The following is a 24378-nucleotide window of genomic DNA, read 5'->3' on the forward strand; positions in this document are numbered from 1 at the left end:
TGAAATCATAACCCGACAAGGCCTTAAATACAAATTTTCTGTTTGTTAACGACTGAGTAAAAACTGAAAATATATCGGTCAAAAACTTTTTGAGATCTTTGGTAATAATGTTTCCCTTTTCGTTCTCTCTCTTTTTTTACTATCGTGTTGACTAACTACTATCACGCCAAGAGCTTCAGTTCCTCTCCTTCCTTTGTTGTTGTTTCCTATTTTTCCAGTATTCCTTCATTTTCTCCGCATGAAGTCTCTTCCTTTCTTCTGCCCATGTTGTTCCCGATTTTTTATTTCTTCTGCTTTGAAAGCCTTCGAAATTTAGTATTTTATTTTTAAAACGGTTCCTTTCTGCTATTTCTGATTCTTTGATGTTATGTCTTTCTAGATCGTTCCTTCCTTCTGTAATCTATGCTATTGTCGACTTCTTCTTTCAGAGATGTAGGAATATTTGTTTTGTTAGTCTATTTCTATTCATTCGATAGGTCCGAAAACGGTTATTTTCGTTTGTCCATTAATTCAGATATTTTCTCTATATTTTTGTATATCAACTCATTTCTTCTTATTTTCCTATCATCTGCAGTTTTTATTGCACTCATTATTTTTCTAATAATCTTTCTTCCCAGTACCTCAAGTTTGTCCATTCTATAATTCATCGTTAGGTATTCAGATCCATATAAACATTCTGGTCGTACCACTCTGGTATAGTGTTTTAGTTGTTGGAAAAATTTCTGGTCAAGCCATATGCTCTTTCCATTTAGTTAATTCTTACATCTATTGCAGATTTTTCTAGTCCATTCAGTTGTATAGTTTCTCCAAGATATTTAAATTTATTTACTCACTGTGTTTTACCTATTTGTGTTTCTATGAATTTTGGCGCATTTTTTATATTTGTCATGAATTTTGTTTTTTTAGCTGAAATTTTGAGACCGGTACTGTTTGCTATTTCTTGCAGAAGGTTTATTTGAATAACTGCTTGTGTCAGGTTTTCTGAAAGTATTGCAAAATCATCCAATAAAGCCAGGCAGTATACCTTAATTCCATTTGTTTTCCTTCCCACAGTTATTGGCTCAATTTTGTGAATTTTTAGCTCCGAATTCCAGATCCTTACAATTTTTTTTTCTAGAACACAATTAAACAGTAAAGGTGGTAAACCATCATCTTATCTAACACCAGTTTTTATTTCAAATGGCTGAGATACTTCTCCCATAAATTTGACTTTAGATATTGTACATGTAAGTAATTCGTGAATAACATTAGCTAATTTTGATTTAACACCAAATTCTCTAACGACCTTATCTATTGTTTCTCTGTCCATACAATGAAATGCTTTCTTGGAATCAGTAAATTATTGGTTTGCTGGTTAACATTCTATGGCGAATAATTGACTTTAAGTTAAGAATTTGTTCCCCACAGAATCATCCCTGATATTCTCTCAGGTGTTTGAAGTATCTACCACTCTCTTCAGGAGAATTTTTGATAACATTTTGTATGCACTCGTATATACACGTGTCTTATATACCTACTGAAGTGCCATGTCGTATATAAATGTATTTAATGTTTCCCCTTTGTATATTACATATTTACTTATATACGTTATGTACATTAAAAATAGATATATAAAAATCTACCCTTATTGAAGCCACGTTTACCTTTTTTATTTGTATAGTTGTAAATTTTCTTTTGTATAAAATCGTAAAACTATGAAATTCATCCACTATTTGCTTTCAAATTTTGACACAACTTTGTACTCGAATACACACGTGTTTTAGATACCTACTGAAGCGCCATCTCGTGTATACTCGTAAATGTATATAATGTATAAAGGGGATACGCTGGTCGCAAAAATATGATGTTCCTTGTTACATTTCCGTAAAGTTCTTCACCGATTCCTTTGAAATCGTGACACAATGTTTCATTCCTTGTTACATTTTCGAAAGTTCTTCACCGATTCCTTTGAAATCTTGACACAATGTTTCATTCGAATACGCGTGTGTTTTAATGTACTTAATGGAGTACCATAGGTATATAACCTTATAATTATATATATTACATTTTTATTTATTATATAGGATATAAGATATTTTGATTGGTGAGTGAGGATAATGCACTGCACAACATTACGTCGGTATTTACGTCATTTGCCGACTAACAAATATAAGTATTAGAAGTCGTGTGTTATTACGTTAGATAGTACTTCCAAGTATGTGTGACAAGAGCAAGCCATTGATGTTTGCTTTCTCCAAGTGGGGTAGCGCAGTGGTTACCACACTGGACTCGCACTCAGAAGGACGACGCCTCAATCACGTGTTTGGCTATTCTGATTTACGTTTTCCGTGATTTCCATAAGTCGCTTGAGGCAAATGCTTGGATGGTTCCACTCGAAGGGCACGGCCACTTTACTTCTCCAACCTTCCCTAATCCGACCTTGTGCTCCGTCTCTACTGTCCTCGTTGTCAGCGGGACGTTAAACACTAGTCTTCTCCTCGTCATAATGTTTATTTTCCCCTGGGTAGCCGATCAAATGTGGACGCGTGGGCGGTAAACGATTACTTTATACTGACACGCCCCCTGCATATCTGCATCCAGTGACGCCTGTGGGCTGAGGATGACACAGTGGCCGGCCAGGATGGCCGAGCGGTTCTAGGCGCGACAGTCTGCAACCGCGCAACCGCTACGGTCGCAGGTTCGAATCCTGTCTCGGGCATGGATGTGTGTGATGTCTTTAGGTTAGTTAGGTTTAAGTAGTTCTAAGTTCTAGGGGACTGATGACCTTAGAAGTTCAGTCCCATAGTGCTCAGAGCCATTTGAATCATTTGATGACACAGTGGCCGGTCGGTATCGTTGAGTCTTACTGACCTGTTCGGGCCGAGTTTAGTTTCTGACACGCGACCTTCACTTTGCGCCACAGTCACGGTCATATACGGTACGGCGCCACAGTAGGTATATAAAAACACGGGCATATTCGAACGCAATGTTGTTCCAGAATTTTAAAGCAACCGGTGCTGAACTTGTTTTGTGATTTTGTGCAAACGAACTTTTACTTTTTCAGTTACACACAAGATATCATGCAGACAAGTATTAAATCCGCCACCGATCGTGCAGCAACCGAAACAGTCATTTGAAAGACGACTTTAGCATTGACAAAACGACGAAATTGAAATGTACTTTTTGCGTCTACCACGTTCGTGAAATTGATTTCATGAAACTCGTGTCACAACTTGATGTTGTAGTGTAAACCAACCCTAGAGAGTCCGCCCCTGGTAGCTGAATGGTCAGCGCGACCGAATGCCATACCTAACAGCCCGGGTTCGATTCCCGGCTGGGTCGGTGATTTTCTCCGCTGTGGGACTGGATGTTGTGTTGTGCTTATCATCATCATTTCATCCCCATCGAGACGCAAGTCGCTGAAGTGGTGTCAACTCGAAAGACTTCCACCAGGTGAACGGTCTACCTGATGGGAGGTCCTAGTCACACGGCACTTCTATGTTTACCTTAGAGAGTTGCAGAATGGGAAGCGTTAGCGGCGATTTACAGAATATGGGTGTAGATACTGGTGTCTGACAGCCCGCGCTGTGGCAGTGTGGTGAGAGAAACTGAAATGTACACTGGTGTCGCTGCGTCTACAACCGTACAAGAAATACTTTTGTGAAAATGGTTTCACGAAACTAGTGTCACGACTTGATGTTGTCGTGTAAACCAGCCTGAGAGAGTTGCGGAATGGCAAGCGTTTGGAGGTGATTTACAGAATATCGGTGTAGGTGTTGGTGTTAGACATTGGTGAGACGGAGAGTCAGACGGTACTCACTGTAGGTCTTGAGCTGACCGACGCCGGCTGCGGGCTGGGACTGCAGCTGCTGCGGCGCCTGCTGGGGGACAGTCTTGCTGTGCTGCGGCGTCGCGACGGCCTTCAGCGTCGGCCTCGCCGGCGGCGCCATCAGCCGCGGCCGCTTCGGCGGAGGCACGATGCGCGGCGGGAACGCCGCCGACGCGTAGTAGCTGCAACACACGGGACAGAGGGCACCCCGTCACTGCCACCGTCTGTAGCACTGTGTTACTGTTGTACGATGGTGAAGCTGTCTACATCTACATCTACATCTACATACATACTCCGCAGTCCACCATACGGTGCGTGGCGGAGGGTACCTCGTACCACAACTAGCATCTTATCTCCCTGTTCCACTCCCAAACAGAACGAGGGAAAAATGACTGCCTATATGCCTCTGTACGAGCCCTAATCTCTCTTATCTTATCTTTGTGGTCTTTCCGCTAAATATAAGTTGGCGGCAGTAAAATTGTACTGCAGTCAGCCTCAAATGCTGGTTCTCCAAATTTCCTCAGTAGCGATTCACGAAAAGAACGCCTCCTTTCCTCCAGAGACTCCCACCCGTTCCTGAAGCATTTCCGTAACACTCGCGTGATGATCAAACCTACCAGTAACAAATCTAGCAGCCCGCCTCTGAATTGCTTCTATGTCCTCCCTCAATCCGTCCTTATAGGGATCCCAAACACTCGAGCAGTACTCAAGAATAGGTCGTATTAGAGTTTTATAAGCGGTCTCCTTTACAGATGAACCATACCTTCCCAAAATTCTACCAATGAACCGAAGATGACTGTCCGCCTTCCCCACAACTGCCATTACATGCTTGTCCCACTTCATATCGCTCTGCAATATTACGCCCAAATACTTAATCTACATGACTGTGTCAGGCGCTACACTATTGATGGAGTATTCAAACATACAGCATTCTTTTTCCTATTCACCTGCATAAATTTACATTTATCTATATTTAGAGTTAGCTCCCATTCTTTACACCAATCACAAATCCTGTCCAAGTCATCTTGTATCCTCCTACAGTCACTCAACGACGACACCTTCCCGTACACCACAGCATCATCAGCAAACAGCCGCACATTGCTATCCACTCTATCCAAAAGATCATTTATGTAGATAGAAAACAACAGCGGACCTATCACACTTCCCTGGGGCGCTCCAGATGATACCCTCACCTCCGATGAACACTCACCATCGAGGACAACATACTGGGTTCTATTACTTAAGAAGTCTTCCAGCCACTCTCATATTTGGTAACCAATGCCACATGCTCGCACCTTAGGAGTCTGCAGTGGGGCACCGAGTCAAACGCTTTCCGGAAGTCAAGGAATATGGCATCCGTCTCATACCCTTCATACATGGTTCGCAAGATATCATGTGAAAAAAGGGCGAGTTGCGTTTTGCAGGAGTGGTACTTTCTAAATTCGTGCTGATGCATGGACAGCGACTTCTCCGTCTCAAGGAAATTCATTATATTCGAACTGAGAATATGTTCGAGAATCCTGCAACAAACCAATGTTAAGGATATTGGTCTGTAATTTTGAGGATCCGTCCTCCTACCCTTCTTATACACAGGCTTCACCTGCGCTTTTTTCCAGTCGCTCGGGACTTTACGTTGGGCAAGAGATTCGCGATAAATGCAAGTACGCTCTGTAAAACCGAATTGGAATCCCATCAGGAACTGGCGATTTATTTATTTTCAACCCATTTAGCTGCTTCACAACCCCAGGGATGTCTATCACTATGTCCTCCATACGGGAATCTGTACGAGACTCAAGCGGCGGTATCTTTGTGCGATCCTCCTGCGTGTAAGATTTCTCAGAGGCTAAATTTAAAATTTCAGCTTTCGTTTTGCTGTCTTCCGTTGCCATGCCAGACTGATCAGTGAGTGACTGGGTGGAAGCCTTCGACCCGCTTTCCGATTTTATGTAAGACTAGAATTTCCTTGGGTTTTCAGCAAGATCCTTTGCTAAGGTATGACGGTGGTAGTGGTTGTATGCTTCGCGCATCGCTCTTTTTACGGCAGCACGAATCTACTAACTTTTGTCTGTCCTCATTCTCCTGATCTTTCTTGTACCGCGAGTGCAACTGTCTTTGCTTCCTCAGCATTCTTCGAATTGCGCTGTTAAACCTGATTTACAATGTGTTATAATTTGCCCATACTTCTTCCACTTCCATCGTACCGGAAGTAAATGAAGTCGATTCATTTACTAAAGAAAAGCGTCGACGTTGGACAGTCTTAAGGAATTACACAAAGTCTAAGACAGTGGCTTTCAAGCTTTTTGGGAGCACAGCTCCCTCTGTATGAACAACAACACCAATTCCTCCTTTCGCATAGGACATATATCTCAAGTGTGTGTAAACAAACCTTCAAGTTTCAGAGTATAATTATTTATTTCCTAGCCTTATCCCCACAGCTTCACCTGGATATGCATTCGAGACATATATTGATCACACGTCCTTCTTCCCATTCTCTCGGTTCTTCTTCCACCTCCCAATGATCACTTGCTCCACCCCCTCTCTTTCTGACACCTTCCTACCCTTCACCCCTCCCTTTTTTCGCATGTACTTTCCCTCTCCTTTTACCACCTCATCACAACCACTCTACACTTTGCACTTGCCTCATACATATCCCCATCTCCCCCTTCTCCCGTCTGTCAATTTCCTTCTTCTCTCACTCTGTACATCTTCTCCTCTATCTGCCTCAATTCCATAAATTATCCGGGAGTAGGCACTAGGAGTGATTTTAAATGGAATAACCATATAAGATTAATCGTGGGTAAAGCAGATGCCAGACTGAGATTCATTGGAAGAATCCTACGGAAATGCAGTCCGAAAACAAAGGAAGTAGGTTACAGTACACTTGTTCGCCCCCTACTTGAATACTGCTCAACGGTGAGGGATCCGTACCAGATAGGGTTCATACAAGAGACAGAGGAGATTCAACGGAGAGCAGCGCGCTTCCATACAGAATCATTTAGTAATCGCGAAATCGTTTCGGAGATGATAGATAAACTCCAGTGGAAGACTCTGCAGGAGAGACGCTCAGTAGTTCGGTACGGGCTTTTGTCGAAGTTTCGAGAACATACCTTCACCGAGGAGTCAAGCAGTATATTGCTCCCTCCTACGTACATCTCGCGAAGTGACCATGAGGATCAAATCAGAGAGATTAGAGCCTACACAGAGACAGACCGACAATCCTTCTTTCCACGAACAATACGAGACTGGAACAGAAGGGAGAACCGATAGAGGTACTCAAGGTACCCTCCACCACACACCGTCAGGTGGCTTGCGGAGTATGGATGTGGATGTAGATGTAGAACCTGCCCCCAGCCACGCTCATCAGCACATGTAGTCCCTGAAAAACAGTTCAATAAAGCACGCTAGTACTGCTCCCATTGAAAACCTGTCATGCAGGTAACACTGCATATCAGACGCTAGAAAATCGTGTATTGGCCCCTCATAAACGGGCTGTTATGCAAATCAGATCGATACTAATTCAACACACCACATCCACGATGCAGGGTATCCTGCAGTTCGGAGCCGTGCGAGACATCGGTTTGGCGTGCCGATACTGTTCCCACTTAACGTGCTTATCATTCAGTGTAGCTTTATTCCAGGAGCTGGGAAAATGACGTTTTTGCCCCTATCTCCGCTCCTTTTGAAAGTAGCAGGTTATAAATGCCAAGTGAGGCCCGCTATCTCTCTGCCAAATCGATGCAGCAGTTTTGGATGGTATACTGGACATGCACTCTGCTTTATGCAGGGTGTTACAAAAAGGTACGGCCAAACGTTCATGAAACATTCCTCACACACAAAGAAAGAAAATATGTTACGTGGACATGTGTCCGGAAACGCTTACTTTCCATGTTAGAGCTCATTTTATTACGTCTCTTCAAATCACATTAATCATGAAATGAAAACACACAGCAACAGAAAGTACCAGCGTGACTTCAAACACTTTGTTACAGGAAATGTTCAAAATGTCCTCCGTTAGCGAGGATAAATGCATCCACCCTCCGTCGCATGGAATCACTGATGCGCTGATGCAAGCCTGGAGAATGGCGTATTGTATCACAGCCGTCCACAATACGAGCACGAAGAGTCTCTAAATTTGGTACTGGGGTTGCGCAGACAAGAGCTTTCAAATGCCCCCATATATGAAAGTCAAGAGGGTTGAGGTCAGGAGAGCGTGGAGGCCATGGAATTGGTCCGCCTCTACCAATCCATCGGTCACCGAAGCTGTTGTTGAGAAGCGTACGAACACTTCGACAGAAATGTGCAGGAGATCCATCGTGCATGAACTACATGTTGTGTCGTACTTGTAAAGGTACATGTTCTAGCAGCACAGGTAGAGTATCTCGTATGAAGTCATGATAGCGTTCTCCATTGAGCGTAGGTGGAAGAACATACTGACGAAACAAAAATGAGCTCTAACACGGAAATTAAGCGTTTGCGGTCACATGTCCACATAAAAAAATGGCTCTGAGCACTATGGGACTTAACATCTGAGGTCATCAGTCCTCTAGAACGTAGAACGACATAACCTAACTAACCTAAGGACATCACACACATCCATGCCCGAGGCAGGATTCGAACCTGCGACCGTAGCAGTCGCGCGGTTCCGGACTGAAGCGCCTAGAACCGCTCGACCACCGCGGCCGGCTGTCCACATAACATCTTTTCTTTATTTGTGTGTGAGGAATGTTTCCTGAAAGTTTGGCCGTACCTTTTTGTAACACTCTGTATATATAAAGACTAACGATCACGGCAATGCTTTCTATTTGCTGGATATGAATAAGTATTAGAAGGGGAATTCATCGTGTGTCACATCAAACCAATTAGAAGACTGATGACTTAAAATAAATTTAGATATACGTTTTAATCTCCTCATCGTCCATATCTTTCCACCAGCCCCTCTTCCTCTTTCTATCCATCTCCTTCTTCGCCTTTCTATGTCTATTTACACCTCCCACCCTCACTCTCTGTCCATCTTCTTCCAAATCCTCCCTCGGACCTTGTTTATTGTTACTGTCAACGAAACTTGGCTATGGAATTGAATTAGCTTAAAGTGATTGAGCAAATCGTTTGGGATCACTGGTATACACAAGCATAAGAGTGCTCCGGATCTTTGAGTGTTGACGATATATTTTATGACAAGCACTGATAGGTTCCGCCGAGCGACGCCAGGCAAATAGTAATTGTTCCTGCGTAATGACAAGCGCCAGCACGAAGATCAAGAGCGATACTGCAGGGAGGGCTGTGAGACGACGTCAGCCTAAATAACACTGACTAGGACGTCACCACGACTGAGCGGCATCTATACTAAGGGAATAAAACCGACGTGCCGCCTAGCCTCGGCCGCACTAGAACAGGAGACACTAGAAGACGCGCGCTAGAAGCACCACAGTGATATTAACGATAGCAGTGACTTATGAACTTGTGTGATTAGCTTGCATGGAAACTGTATCTATCAAAGGATACTGATTATTTGCATGTCGCCAACTGCTTGCGACCCATCATGTAGAAAGGATACTTACTGTAATAGACTCCATTAATATGATTTGCTTATATGTTGTCTAGCTATCCGAGAAAACAACTTCGTAGGTACTCTGCAAGAGACGAGCAGGCAGGATCTCAGACTAATATACAGGTATGTTATAATTTTGTATTATACACTACTGGCCATTAAATTTGCTACACCACGAAGATGACGTGCTACGGACGCGAAATTTAACCGACAGGAAGAAGATGCTGTGATGTGCAAATGATTAGCTTTTCAGAGCATTCACACAAGTTTGACGCCGTTGGCGACACCTACAACGTGCTGACATGAGGAAAGTTTCCAACCGATTTCTCATACACAAACAGCAGCTGACCGACGTTGCCTGCTGAAAGGTTGTTGTGATGCCTCGTGTAAGGAGGAGGTATGCGTAGCATTACGTTTCCGGCTTCGATTAAGATCGGATTGTAGCCTATCGCGGTTGCAGTTTATCGTATCGCGACATCGCTGTTCGCGTTGGTCGAGATCCAATGACTGTTAGCAGAATATGGGATCGGTGGGTTCAGGAGGGTAATATGGAACGCCGTGCTCGATCCCCACGGCCTCGTATCACTAACAGTCGAGATGACAGGCATCAAATCCGCATGGCTGTAACGGATCGTGTGCAGCCACTTCTCGATCCCTGAGTCAACAGACAAGACAACAAGACAACAACCATCTGCATCAACAGTTCGACGACGTTTGCAGCAGCATGGACTATCAGCTCGGAGACCATGGCTGCGGTTACCCTTGACGCTGCATCACAGACAGGAGCGCCTGCGATGGTGTACTCAACGGCGAGCCAGGGTGCACGAATGGCAAAACGTCATTTTCTCGGATGAATCCAGATTCTGTTTACAGCATCATGATGGTCGCATCCGTGTTTGGCGACATCGCGGTGAACGGACATTGGAAGCGTGTATTCGTCATCGCCATACTGGCGTATCACCCGGCGTGATGGTACGGGGTGCATTGGTTACACGTCTCGGTCACCTCCTGTTCGCATTGACTGCACTTTGAACGGTGGACGTTACATTTCAAATGTGTTACGACCCGTGCCTCTACCCTTCCTTCGATCCCTGCGAAACCCTACATTTCAGCAGGATAATGCACTACCGCATGTTGCAGGCCCTGTATGGGCCTTTCTGGATAGCCGGCCGGAGTGACCAAGCGGTTCTAGGCGCTTCAGTCTTGAACCGCGCGACCGATACGGTCGCATGTTCGAATCCTGTCTCACGCATGGATGTTTGTGATGTCCTCAGGTTGGTTAGATTTAAGTAGTTCTAAGTTCTAGGGAACTGATGACCTCAGGTGTTAAGTCCCATACTGCCCAGAGCCTTTTGAACCTTTCTGGATACAGGAAATGTTCGACTGCTGCTCTGGCCAGCACATCCTCGAAATCTCTCACTAATGAAAACGTCTGGTCAATGGTGGCCGAGCAACTGGCTCGTCACAATACCCCAGTCACTACTCTTGATGAACGGTTGTATCGTGTTGATGCTGCACGGGCAGCTGTACCTGTACACTCCATCCAAGCTCTGTTTGACTCAATGCCCAGGCGTATCAATGCCGTTATTACGACTAGAGGTGGTTGTTCTGGGTACTGATTCCTCAGGATCTGTGCACCCAAATTGCGTGAAAATGTAATCACGTGTCAGTTCTAGTATAATATATTTGTCCGATGAATACTCGTTGATCATCTGCATTTCTTCTTGGTGTAGCAATTTTAATGGCCAGTAGTGTGGATTTTGTATGAGTTAATGTACTGATAATGTTTCTTTCGTATTTGTGTCATGGTCCACGATCGATTTCGGCAAGGAGCACCAGTGCTATTCTGACAATGTGGCAACGGGTGTACTGGGCGCTATTGACGTCCTTCGACGGTTAGCGGGCGGCAGACAACCTGGAAACACTGTCGATACTGAATTAATTCAATTATTAAAACTGTATTCACTTCTTTATCTGACGCCCGAATGTGAACTTTAAAAATATGTGATATATCAGACCAGTAACTGTTGGTGAATTATTGTATGTAATATACATACACACAGTTCAGTTTCGAATTTAATTAATATGGCAATATTTAATTTGAGGCTTGCTAATTGCATTAACATTAGCCAATCAACTTTAACTTTCCTCATAGTTCAATGGAAGGTATTTGGAGCGTAAACTAACATTTAAATGACAATAAGTGTTCTTACGCACATAACAGCATCGGAAATGTAGTAATATCTCTGAGATTTAACATTGTGAAGACTTAGACTGATTGAAACTTTCTGGAAGATTAAAACTGTGTGCCAGACAGAGACTCGAAGTCGGGACCTTTGCCTTTGGCGGGCAAGTGCACTACCAGAGCCGCCCGCGAAATGCAAAGGCCTCGAGTTCGAGTTTCGGTCTGGCACATAGTTTTAATCTGCCAGGAACTTTCGTATCAGCGCACACAGAGTGAAAATCACATTCTGGAAACATCCCCCAGGCTATGGCTAAGCCATGTCTCCACAGTATACTTTCTTTTAGGAGTGCTAGTCCTGCAAGGTTCGTAAGAGAGCTTCTGTAAAGTTTGGAAGGTTGGAGACGAGATACTGACGGAAGTAAAGCTGTGAGGACGGCGCGTGAGTCGTGCTTGGGTAGCTCAGATGGTAGAGCACTTACCCGGGAAAGGCAAAGATTCCGAGTTCGAGTTTCGGTCCGGCACACAGTTTTAATCTGCCAGGAAATTTCATATCAGCACACACTCCGCTGCAGAGTGAAAATCTCATTCTGGACTTAGACTGATTATTTGCGCTTCTGAACGCTAATGAAGTTTCACAAACTGTTAATATTTGTGTAATTTGGTGAGGTTAAATCGGTCTTCTTTGGTAAAAATAACACCAAGTTGTGCTAAGTTTATGTGCGCTCTCTGTCCTCTCCCGCACACCACTACCACGTGCAGATCACGGATCTGCTGGCCACAAAAAGGTGTCCTCCGACAATATATTGTCACATACCCTCAGTACATCTCACATAGAAAACAGTTTTGGAGAAACAACTCAGAACATTGCCAGAAAATCTGGTGATTAACTGCATGCCACCACCTCTCCTCCTCCTGCGGACCAAATACCTCTCGTGAAATTTTCTTCCGCCGTAAGTATTTCACTGAACACCTCGAACACGAGTGATACGGCAGAGGTGTGCATTAACCAACTCGGAAACACAGGCGATTTAGAACTGTGAGAAATCGTATGGTTTCCCAAGCATATTACAAGAGCAACCTCAAAAATTCGAGAAATTTTGGTAAAATTCGTTGGGCATTTTAAAGTGATCAATAACGAGACACATGAGTGTAGACAAAACTTTATTTCCTACGTATCCTACAAGGTCATTAAGCCTTCATAAAATGGCATTTGCGATTAATTGAACTATTTAGCGAATCGAGTCATCTATCTCAAAGATAGGGGCAACAATTACCTGTCGTATCGGAGAAATCTGTCTTAGGTAGGAGCAGTCAGGTCACTGCTATCGCGTAATACACCTTCAGGCTCGAGAAAATTTCGTTTAAAGTAAGTAAACGTAGTTACGCAGAAGGAGCTGACAAGGTAAAGATTTCATCTAACTGCAAAAACCGTTAGCACAAGAGGAGCTTTCTACATAGACTTTGCACAAAGTGTTAGACGTAACATCCGTTTAACTAAGATAATTCAGCTAATGAGGCAAGTAGTTAGCAGGAGCCGCAGTGCTGCGCAGAATGAAAAGCAACGATGAATGCGGCAATTAAGCTTCGAAATGAAAACGTTGTAAGCGTAATCTCCTCCACAGCGAGGAACGCAAAGCGAAGTGGAAAGACCAAAGTACGTGAAACAGTCATCACGGTACTACGTAATCCTGTTTTTCCCGAGCCTACAGTGATAAAGAGACGTCACAGACCTGTTTAAAAAGCGTTCTACTAGCATCAAAAAGTGTTCCTCTTCATTCTAAAAATGGCATACACAAACATGAAGGCAGTAAACTTGACAGTATTGAGGAAAGGCAGGTTTTACTATCTTTTAAACTAAAAGGCATTAGGAATCTCTGACTATACAGCATATTTGTTTCACAATATGAGAAATTTGGTTCTACTAGAAAGTAACTTGTCGTCAAATCCCAGTCGCTAACACTACAAAACCGCTCCTCATTTTACAGATAAAATTCGCTACTTTTCACAGAAACGATAAGTAATATACGAGGCGTGTCATTTAAGTAAGTACCGTTTTGAAATTAAAAAAGGACGTGCTAAGATATCTCAATAATTTTATTTTTACATGAAAGCCTGTACCCTACTCTACTTTTCTACATAATTTCCGTCAATATTGAGGCACCTGTCATAACGTTGTACCAGTTTTCGAATACCCTCGTCATAGAAGTCTGCCGCCTGACTTGTTAATAACTGCATCACCACTATTTTGACTTCGTCATCGTCTTGAAGACGCTGAACGCCCAGGTGTTTCTTCAAGTGCAGGAACAGATGGTAGTCACTGGGCCAAGATTGGGGCTGTACCGAGAATGATCTAGAGTTTCCAATCGAAAAGGTGTGATGAGATCTTTGGTATGATTCGCCACATGCGGACGGGCATTGTCTTGCAGCAGAACGATGTCCTAGCTCAACTTGCCACGTCTTTTGTTCTGAATTGAACGGCGCAGATTGTGCAATGTCTTACAGTAATCTGCTGCATTGATTGTCTCATTACGAGGCAGAAATTCCGTAAGCAATACTCCTTTTCTGTCCCAAAAAACTGTGCACATGATTTTCTCGGCAGAAATTGTTTGCTTAAACTTTACTTTTCTGGGTGAATCTGAATGCCGCCATTCCATGGACTGTTGCTTTGATTCTGGTGCGACTTAGGCCACCCATGTTTCATCGCCCATAACAATTTGGCTTAGGAAATCATCACCGTCGTTGTGGTACCGCTCAAGGAAAGCCAATGCACTGTCTAAACGTTTGGTTTTGTGCACATCCGTCAACATTTTCGGTACCCAAGTTACGCACAATTTTCGGTAATTCAAGTGCTCGGTGACAATGCCATACAAAACACTACGAGAAACATTAGGAAAGTCGTCCTGCAAGGATGAAATCGTAAAGCGTCTGTTTTCTCTCACCTTATTGTCCACTTCCTGCACCAAACTTTCATTAACTACCGAAGAACGCCCACTCCGTTGCTCATGATGCACATTTATGCGGCCATCTTTAAATGCTCTTACCCACTTTCTTACCATTCCATCACTCACAATGTTTTCTCCGTAAACTGCACAGATCTCATGATGAATATCGATCGCTTTTAGGCCTTTAGCACTAAGATATCTTATAATAGCCCGTACTTCACAGTCGGTGGGACTCACTACTATCGGAGGCATCTTAAACACTCAGTACACAACGTAAACAAGGAAGAATCAGTCTTTAATGGCGTCAGTGCGTAGACAACAGATGTAGGAACCAAGTGCGCATGCGCAGAACGCCGACCGCAGCGATGCGGCCGCCGTGTGTCAAAACGGTACTTACTTAAAAAACACGCCTCGTACGATCAGTGGAATCACAAGGACAGTTCTGGACTCTTGCTTACATTAAGGTGAGCCTGCATGTACCAAAAATGTATTAAAATTCCCATCGGCCCGCAGCCACACATCTTCCATATGTTAGCATTGCGGTCGCAGGACACTGCAGCAGCGTGGGAGCTTGAGACACAGCAACGCAATACAGCCAAGGGCTTCTTCTACTGTGCAATACCACCAAACAAAACGAACACAAAGCTGAGGGGCTTGCCAACCATTCTCGGTCCAATATTCCACTAGCACCAAACGAGCGGCATAACCTTTGATCCTATTATCACAAAAACGTATTCAAAGAAACTTCAAATATAAATCATCTTCAGGATGTTGCAATCTTTGGATGGTCGTTGATACGCAAGCGGTTATACTACACGAAAATCACATATCAGTATATTCAACATGTAATTTATTTGAATCATTTATTTTGTATTTTCCGGTACATCAGATACAGAACCAATAGGCTTCGTAACAGCTATAAAAAATTTAACTCCTAAATGTCTACTCAATGTGTCAGTGTTTCCTTTAGCCCCAGCTGTAGTATACTACGTGACGTTCAATGCGTCGTGGTTTTAAAGTAACATTGACACATTATTTGAAAACTAAAAAAATAAAAATGCAGCAATGTATAAAAGTATTATGTGCGCGAGCATAGAACGAATTGTGCAAATCCTTATTTTGAAACTGACACGAAATCAGTAGCAGCTGTGGCTTTAACTAAATTTTTATCGTTTGTAAAACATTGAGTGGATACTTGAGAATTAAGTGTTTGTAACTGAAGCTGAAGTGAGGCAATGTTTTTGCTGATAATAACATGAGTTTCAGAGCATTTCGTATGTGTAAAGTGACGAAAGACCATACTGCATCAGTTCCTGTAAGAGGTCGTGGTTTATCTATTAAGTATCACATTACTTAATATACAAGTAAGGAAGGCGTAGCCAGAGTCCAAGTGCGTATTGGCTTTTTGGATTCATGCTTACATTAAGTGGAATCTTTATATAAAAGAAATATGTGAAAGGAGAGAGGCATACGCAGATGAGTAGGCATATCATTGCTGCATACCGTCTATGGAACTATGTGACCTTTGCTCTTTTATCCTGCTATGTCTCAGGCACTCATGCTGTTGCAGAGTGGCATGTCTACAAAGCTACCATATGGAAGGTACGTGAGGGCGGGCGATTGGATATTTTAATATGTAGACTCCCTTTAATGTACCATATTATATTTATGTAGCATGAATTCCTAAAACAGGGAATATGCGTAATCTAACATTACATCTGAAAGCAGTCGATCAAGGCAGTCAAAGGAGTAAGTAATTATTGACTTCCAAATAGCATTGAGCCGTGGCTTATTTCTTCTTCGGTTACCGCCATAACGTTGCTGTCTTCTCTCCGTGAGTGGCAGCAGCAGTAGTAGTACTGCTCTACTATCTTTGGTGTGGCGGATATACACTCCTGGAAATTGAAATAAGAACACCGTGAATTCATTGTCCCAGGAAGGGGAAACTTTATTGACACATTCCTGGGGTCAGATACATCACATGATCACACTGACAGAACCACAGGCACATAGACACAGGCAACAGAGCATGCACAATGTCGGCACTAGTACAATGTATATCCACCTTTCGCAGCAATGCAGGCTGCTATTCTCCCATGGAGACGATCGTAGAGATGCTGGATGTAGTCCTGTGGAACGGCTTGCCATGCCATTTCCACCTGGCGCCTCAGTTGGACCAGCGTTCGTGCTGGACGTGCAGACCGCGTAAGACGACGCTTAATCCAGTCCCAAACATGCTCAATGGGGGACAGATCCGGAGATCTTGCTGGCCAGGGTATTTGACTTACACCTTCTAGAGCACGTTGTGTGGCACGGGATACATGCGGACGTGCATTGTCCTGTTGGAACAGCAAGTTCCCTTGCCGGTCTAGAAATGGTAGAACGATGGGTTCGATGACGGTTTGGATGTACCGTGCACTATTCAGTGTCCCCTCGACGATCACCAGTGGTGTACGGCCAGTGTAGGAGATCGCTCCCCACACCATGATGCCGGGTGTTGGCCCTGTGTGCCTCGGTCGTATGCAGTCCTGATTGTGGCGCTCACCTGCACGGCGCCAAACACGCATACGACCATCATTGGCACCAAGGCAGAAGCGACTCTCATCGCTGAAGACGACACGTCTCCATTCGTCCCTCCATTCACGCCTGTCGCGACACCACTGGAGGCGGGCTGCACGATGTTGGGGCGTGAGCGGAAGACGGCCTAACGGTGTGCGGGACCGTAGCCCAGCTTCATGGAGACGGTTGCAAATGGTCCTCGCCGATACCCCAGGAGCAACAGCGTCCCTAATTTGCTGGGAAGTGGCGGTGCGGTCCCCTACGGCTCTGCGTAGGATCCTACGGTCTTGGCGTGCATCCGTGCGTCGCTGCGGTCCGGTCCCAGGTCGACGGGCACGTGCACCTTCCGCCGACCACTGGCGACAACATCGATGTACTGTGGAGACCTCACGCCCCACGTGTTGAGCAATTCGGCGGTACGTCCACCCGGCCTCCCGCATGCCCACTATACGCCCTCGCTCAAAGTCCGTCAACTGCACATACGGTTCACGTCCACGCTGTCGCGGCATGCTACCAGTGTTAAAGACTGCGATGGAGCTCCGTATGCCACGGCAAACTGGCTGACACTGACGGCGGGGGTACACAAATGCTGCGCAGCTAGCGCCATTCGACGACCAACACCGCGGTTCCTGGTGTGTCCGCTGTGCCGTGCGTGTGATCATTGCTTGTACAGTGTCTGGAGCAAGTGTCTGGAGCAAGTATTGTGGGTCTGACACACCGGTGTCAATGTGTTCTTTTTTCCATTTCCAGGAGTGTATTTTCTGGGTGTGTGTGGAGTCGGTCGGTTGGGGCAGAGCAGCGAGGAAGTCTCCGTGGCGTGTGGTCAGGCCAGAGCCGCTGGTGGCGTGCACGCACGGTTGGAGTTGGGAGGCGCTTCTTGCGAGGCTTATGAAGTTCGTCGCCCACCGTTCCTGGACACTAAAGTTGAGTGCTCACTTAACCTAAGCCTCAACTGCTATCACATCTCTTCATTTGCTCCTGGTAGTCGGTTTCTGCGAGATTCCCACGAGCAATAACGTGTGTGCATTGAAGTCGGCTAGAATTGCAGCCGTCTTCCTGCGTGGTGTTTAACTTAATTTACTTCATTCCTTCATTAATGAAGTGTACCAGTGGTATCTTCTGTCTTGTGGCCATTGACGTTCTGGTTACCTGACCTGGTCGTTGACGTAGTTTTCGGCAGTGTATTTTCCTTGTCGTGTCGATGCTGTCCAGCTCGGCGTTTAGTTCGACGGTTGAGGTGTTGTTGGTAGTTTTGGGCGTTTATTCTGCCTAGGCTGGATTGGGCACCAGTATCCAGTACGTTGTGGTATTGATATCTTGTTGTCGTTTTGCTGGTTGGGTGGAGCAGAACTGATCTTGTTGGTTGGTTCGTCGGCTGTCTTTTGGTTGGGTTGCCTTCCAATTAAGAGGTTGTCGGTCTGCCTGCCTGTCTCACCTAAACGTGCATTAGTGTTACCCTCCCATGCCAATCCTTGGAACCTTCTGAGCGCCGCTCCTTTTACATAGTGATTTCCTTTTTAGTCTTAAGTACTCTGTGTGGCCTTCAGCCGAGTTTTAGCTTATTAAATTTGCAAGACTTTTCTTCTTAGGCCTGAAGCCGTAAATTAAAAAATGTTACTTGTTTGATATGTGGCTTTCAGCCGAGTTTCGGCCTTTCAAATTAAAAATTCCTTGTGCCTAGGCCTTAAGCCGTAAATTTGTTTCAAGTTGATATGTGGTCTTCAGCTGAGTTTTCAGCCTTTCTAAATCAAAAGTTGAAAAATTTTGTCTAGGCTTTAAGCCAGAGGAAATATTTTCTGGTTTGCATGTGGCCTTCAGCCGAGTTTTCCTACTTAAATTAAAAATTGGAAATTTCTTTGTCTGGGCTTTAAGCCATAAGATTGTTTGGGTTTCGTATGTGGCCTTCAGCCGAGTTTCATGTGAAGTAATTTGGGGTAAAGTCTTTAGCCTATTTTAGTTGAAATTTAGCTCCTCTTCCCTTCAGGCCTTAAGCCGGAAAATTGTTTTGTGCATGGTGTGTGGCCTTCAGCCGAGTATTAAACTCTCTTAAATTAAAAATTCAGAATCCTTGTCCTGCCCTTAAGTCATAACATTGTTATTCTTTAGTAGGAGGCATTCAGCCGAGTTTTACACGAAATACGTTAAGGTAAGGTCTTCATTCTTTTCAAATTGAAAGCTCTTCGTCTTAGGCTTTAAACGGTTTAATTGTTTTGTTAATATGCGGCCTTCAGCGGAGTTCTATGGGAAAAATTTAAGCTAAGGCTTTCAGCCTATTTATATTGAACGTAAAATTTTTTTTCTAAAAAAGTGAAACCTCCAGAAGAACTCTTGTACCTCAATTCCTTGCTTAGGCCTTGTGCCTTGAATTTTCCATGTGCCCTCCAGCAGTTCTAAATTAAATCAAAGGAGGTCTTTCGTTAAAACCTTGAGAGTTTTTGATTCTTGATTGTGCGATTGTCTGTTTTAAGAAATAAGCTCTATATGTTGAGTGCAACAGGCAGTAACTTATTTTGGTCCCTTTCCACAAATATAGCCTCATCCGCTGTGTCCTGCTAGCCCAGGGATTTCTAGCATCTGATTCGTTACTATACCAACAGTTACCAATAAACTGCAGTTTCAAAAGATATCACAGAAATCTGTGACTAGATGGACGACTTCGCAGCAGGTCGGACGCAGATGTTATTTTGGATGGTTAGTAATAAACGCAAGTGTAAGGAACTTCATGACGGGAACAGCTTTACTTCTGCCAGTGCGTCATCTCTACAAAGCTGCGATTACGGTTCTGAGTTGTGATCACGTTGCTCAGTTACTAGGACACTTGGACACGAAACGCATAGTCCCAGATTCGAGTCCCGGTCTGGCACACAGTTTTAACCTGCTAGCAAACGTTAATGTACATTATCTAGAACAACAAACTACATGGTAGAATTTGAGACACCAGAAGTATGTTATATAAACATAGACTAGAATTTTCCTGCAGCTTTGCCCAAATATGCATTCGACATATACAGGGTGAGTCACTAACTGTTGCCACCTAGAACTAAATTATTATAGTAGCTGAAAAGTTTGTGGGACAAATGTCGCATGGGCCAACCGGGCCCATAATATGACGTTGGTTTTTTGTTGCTAGGTGGGGTCGCGTCTTACGAAGGTCAACTTTTTTTTTTTTTTTTAATTGGATGCTGTAGTTTGGTACTCATTTTCTGACAGCGGCTATTGAAACGAATCCAATGATGTGTAAGGTCTTTGAAGGTCGACGAAGTCGAAACGGTGGCATGAACGTCCATTTACAGAAGGTGCTCGAAGTGATGACCATTGGTATCAATGCATTGCTGCAGTCTTCTTATATGGATTGAGTGGTATTCCTTATCACTTCGGCATTTATCGAAGCACATGCTCTGACAGTTCTCTCTCGTATATCGTGCAAATAGTAAATATTCGCCGAATACGGCATATCCATCTAACGCGCCACTGACATGTAAACACCATTCTACGGTTTCGCAACACAATACTAATAGGAACGGCGAGACTAGCTAGTGTCGTCGAATCAAGCGAATGTGAATAATGTATTCCTCCGAAAAGCAAGTCGATATGATTCTCATTTCATTGAGAGCTAGAGACTTATACGCTGAAAGATATCCTCAACGTACTCACCCTACACGTCATATGATAAATTGAGAACAACTGGATCTCGAACGCATCGGAAACATATCCGGCAAAAGAAAGTTACTAACGAGATAACGGAAATTGGTACTCTTGCCGCAGTGGTTATAGATCCTTGTGCTAGTTCCCGTCAAATCGCAAGGTTCAAATGGTTCAAATGGCTCGGAGCACTATGGGACTTAACATCTGAGGTCATCAGTCCCCTAGAACTTAGAACTACTTAAACCTAACTAACCTAAGAAACATCACACACATCCATGCCCGAGGCAGGATTCGAACCTGCGACCGTAGTGGTCGCGCAGTTCCAGACTGAAGCGCCTAGAACCGCTCGGCCACACAGGCCGGCCAAATCGCAAGGGAATCCGGCGTGAACCAGAGTAGTGTTATTCGTGTTCTGCGTCGCCATAAATATCATCCTTACCATATCAGTCTCCACATAGAATTAACTTGTCCGGATTGTATCCATCGCGCTGAATTCTGCTGATGGGCTCAATTTCAGATTCAGAGGGATGACACATTCGTTAGTCTGATTTATTTACTGACGAGGCTACATTCACGAAATATGGAAATGTTAATTTGCATAACATGCAGTATTGCACACCAAAAATCGTGGTTGGTGAATGTATGGCGTGGGATTCTGGAGGACAGAATTATAGGTTCCTATTTCATCGAAGGAAATCTTAATGGTAGGAAGTACACCACGTTCCTGCAAGAAACATTAGGTCTGTTATTGGAAGAGATACCGTGAGAAACAAGGAACAGAATGTGGAATCAACACGATGGGTGTCCGGCACATTTTTCGCTGATGGCTAGAAATTAGTTGCAGAGACAATTCCCATATCGTTGGATTGGACGCGGAGGAAATGTGTCGCCGCTGGCTCGTTCGCCAGACTTGACGCCTCTGGATTTTTTCTTGTGGGGATTCGTATAAGACATTCTTTATAAAGACGTTCCAAATACACCTGAAGATATATGAGAGAGAATTGTCAAAGAATGTGCTTTGATAAGTGCCGATGTGATAAGGAATACTACTCAATCCATGATAAGAAAATTGCAGCACTGGATCGATATCAATGGACATCACTTGGAACATCTTCTGTAAATGGTCGTTCGTGCCACCTTTGTGACCTACGTTGACCTTCAAAGACCCTACTGTTACACGTCATTTGACTCGTCTTGATAGCTGGTATCAGAAAATAGGTACCAAACTATAGCATCCCATTTAAAAAAACGAAGCGAATGTGAATGATGTATTCCTTCGAAAAACAAGTCGATATGCTTCTCATTTACGGAGAATGCCAACGAAATTCAGTGAGAGCTGGAGACTTATATGCTGAAAGATGTCCCAACGTACTCACCCTACACGTCGTATACCTATGTGTATGGTACATTGAGAACAACTGGATCTTTAACGCATCGGAAACATATCCGGCAAAGGAAAGTTAACTAGCGGGGAAACGGAAATTGGTACTCTTGCCACTGTGGTTAGAGATAATACAAATACAGTTGCACAATGAGTGTGATAGAGAGTCTTACAGCAACCCAGCACGCGTGTGATGGAGAGGCAATTACTGAGGCGTAGCGTTAGTGTCTCGGTGAGGCGTCTGCAGAAAGCTTGTAGTAGCACGATGGCGAAACAATTTCTGTGTCCCAGCGTCAGTCTGAGTGTGGATTATCGGTTAGAAGATACTGCACGCCGAGATGAGGTTCCATGGTGTGACCATAGCGGATTGCTAGCAACTATCATAGGCATACACTCGCAGAATGACAACAGTGTCATGGAGATATATGCTATAGGGCAGCATTTACCTAATGGAGAAACAATTCCTGAGGGGCACCATTGCTGTCATGTTGAGGTATCTGTAGGATGCCTGTAGTAGTGCAAAGGCGAAGCAATTTCAGTTTCACAGCAATAATAAAATGGTGCGAGAGTTACATTAAGACGGCAACTGTGCTTCGGAGACAGGTTATTGGGCACCGAGAAGGGATTCCATAGGAGATCACTGCCAAATGCCAGCAACGTTGTTGTAGAAATATTCCAACAATGTCGACGAGACCCTTACAGTAGGCCCGCAGCCGTGTTTTGGAAAGGCATAACTGACCGCCAGCACTACTGTCACATTAAGGCAACTGCAGAATGCTTATTGTATTGCTATTGCGAGGCGCTTACTGTGTCCCAGGAGCTATGCGATGGGGAGAGGATTACGTAAAGCTGTCAGCTTTCTGTCGCTGAAAGAGTACTGGACACCCAGAAGAGGTTTCTTGGTGTGACCCTTGCCTAACACCAGCAACAGTATAATACAAATACACGTCCAGATGGATCCCAACAGTGCTTGTGTAACAGGTAAATTTAAAAATTGCATGGTACGTAGAGTTATAAATCAAATGTAGCTGGTGAATTGATGCATACCCTCTGAAACAAAATAAATACATTCTCCAGTGAACACCATTAAAAGCCTAAACGCCGGCCGCAGTGACCGAGCGGTCCTAGGCGACTCAGCCCGGAACCGCTTAGCTGCTGCTACGGTCACAGGTTCGAATCCTGCCTCGGGCATGGATGTGTGTGATGTTCTTAGGTTAGTTAGGTGTATGTAGTTCTAAGCCTTGGGGACCGACGACCTCAGATGTCAAGTCCCACAGTGCTTCGAGCCATTTGAACCATGTAAAAGCCTAAACCATTTGCAGCGCGGAATTCTGGGAGACACGCAGGAAAACGGACAGTAAGATCCTGGAAGGTACCGACAGGGATGTGGAACCATGCCGACTCCATAGGCGTTTCAGCCGTGCTGGGTTTCTCGGTTGAGGATCGATGGATCGATCAGCCAGATCGACGTGGTTCCACAGATTCTCGATAGATTGAAATACGGATAGTATGGTGGCGTGCAGAGTATGATGATCTTATGCTGTTGCTTTTTCAGTAGCACACGTACAAAGCGAGCTGTGTGAACGTTGCATTGTGCTGCTGGTAGATCCCATCGTGCCGAGGAGACAGGCATGGTCTCCAAGAACACAGACATACTTGTGTTGATAATTTTTCCTTGCAGAATGACGAGATTACCCCACGATAACGTTCCTCAGACCATAACGTTCCCTCCTCCAGCCAGGACTCTTCCGAGGATTGTTGCACGGCCCTTTTTGACGTCAAAGAAATCGCCCCCTTCCGCTTGACGACAAAAAATGGTTCAAATGGAAGCACTATTGGACTTAACATCTGAGGGCATCAGTCCCCTAGAACTTAGAATTACTTAAACCTGACTAACCTAAGGACATCACAAACATCCATGCCCGAAGCAGGATTCGAACCTGCGACCGTAGCAGCAGCGCCGTTCCGGACCAAAGCACCTAGAACCGCTCGTCCACAGCGGCCGGCGCTTTACGACAACGATTGCTCGGTTCTCTGCGCCCGCTGTATGTACTCTTCATTCTATTATGTACTTTCCCTCTGTGAGCGTTTATTGCAAGTTGACGTGGAACGTAGCAGATGGCCTACTTAATATTACAGGAGCGTATAGAAAAAAGAAATAAAAAGAAATTGAAAGGACCGGCAGCGAGGCGACTGAAATATTCTGGAGAGACCGCTGTGGGGCCTTAGAATGTCAAAACTGACACACACGAACACACACCACACACGTCCATACGTATTAAAGCGGTCGAAATACATACATACACTGAA

At 44.4% G+C, this 24378-nt stretch overlaps 1 protein-coding gene across 1 annotated transcript in view; it reads right to left on the reverse strand.

Annotated features, from left to right (window-relative positions):
- LOC126259844 (RNA-binding protein Raly-like) overlaps nucleotides 1-24378 on the reverse strand; it is a 1182113-nt gene that overhangs the window by 224781 nt on the left and 932954 nt on the right. Inside the window, exon 6 of the mRNA XM_049956900.1 lies at nucleotides 3800-3990. Within this exon, the coding sequence (XP_049812857.1) occupies nucleotides 3800-3990 (191 nt within the window). The remainder of the gene's footprint in view (nucleotides 1-3799; nucleotides 3991-24378) is intronic.

This window comes from Schistocerca nitens, chromosome 5, assembly GCF_023898315.1.
Source record: "Schistocerca nitens isolate TAMUIC-IGC-003100 chromosome 5, iqSchNite1.1, whole genome shotgun sequence".
Lineage (NCBI taxonomy): Eukaryota > Metazoa > Arthropoda > Insecta > Orthoptera > Acrididae > Schistocerca > Schistocerca nitens.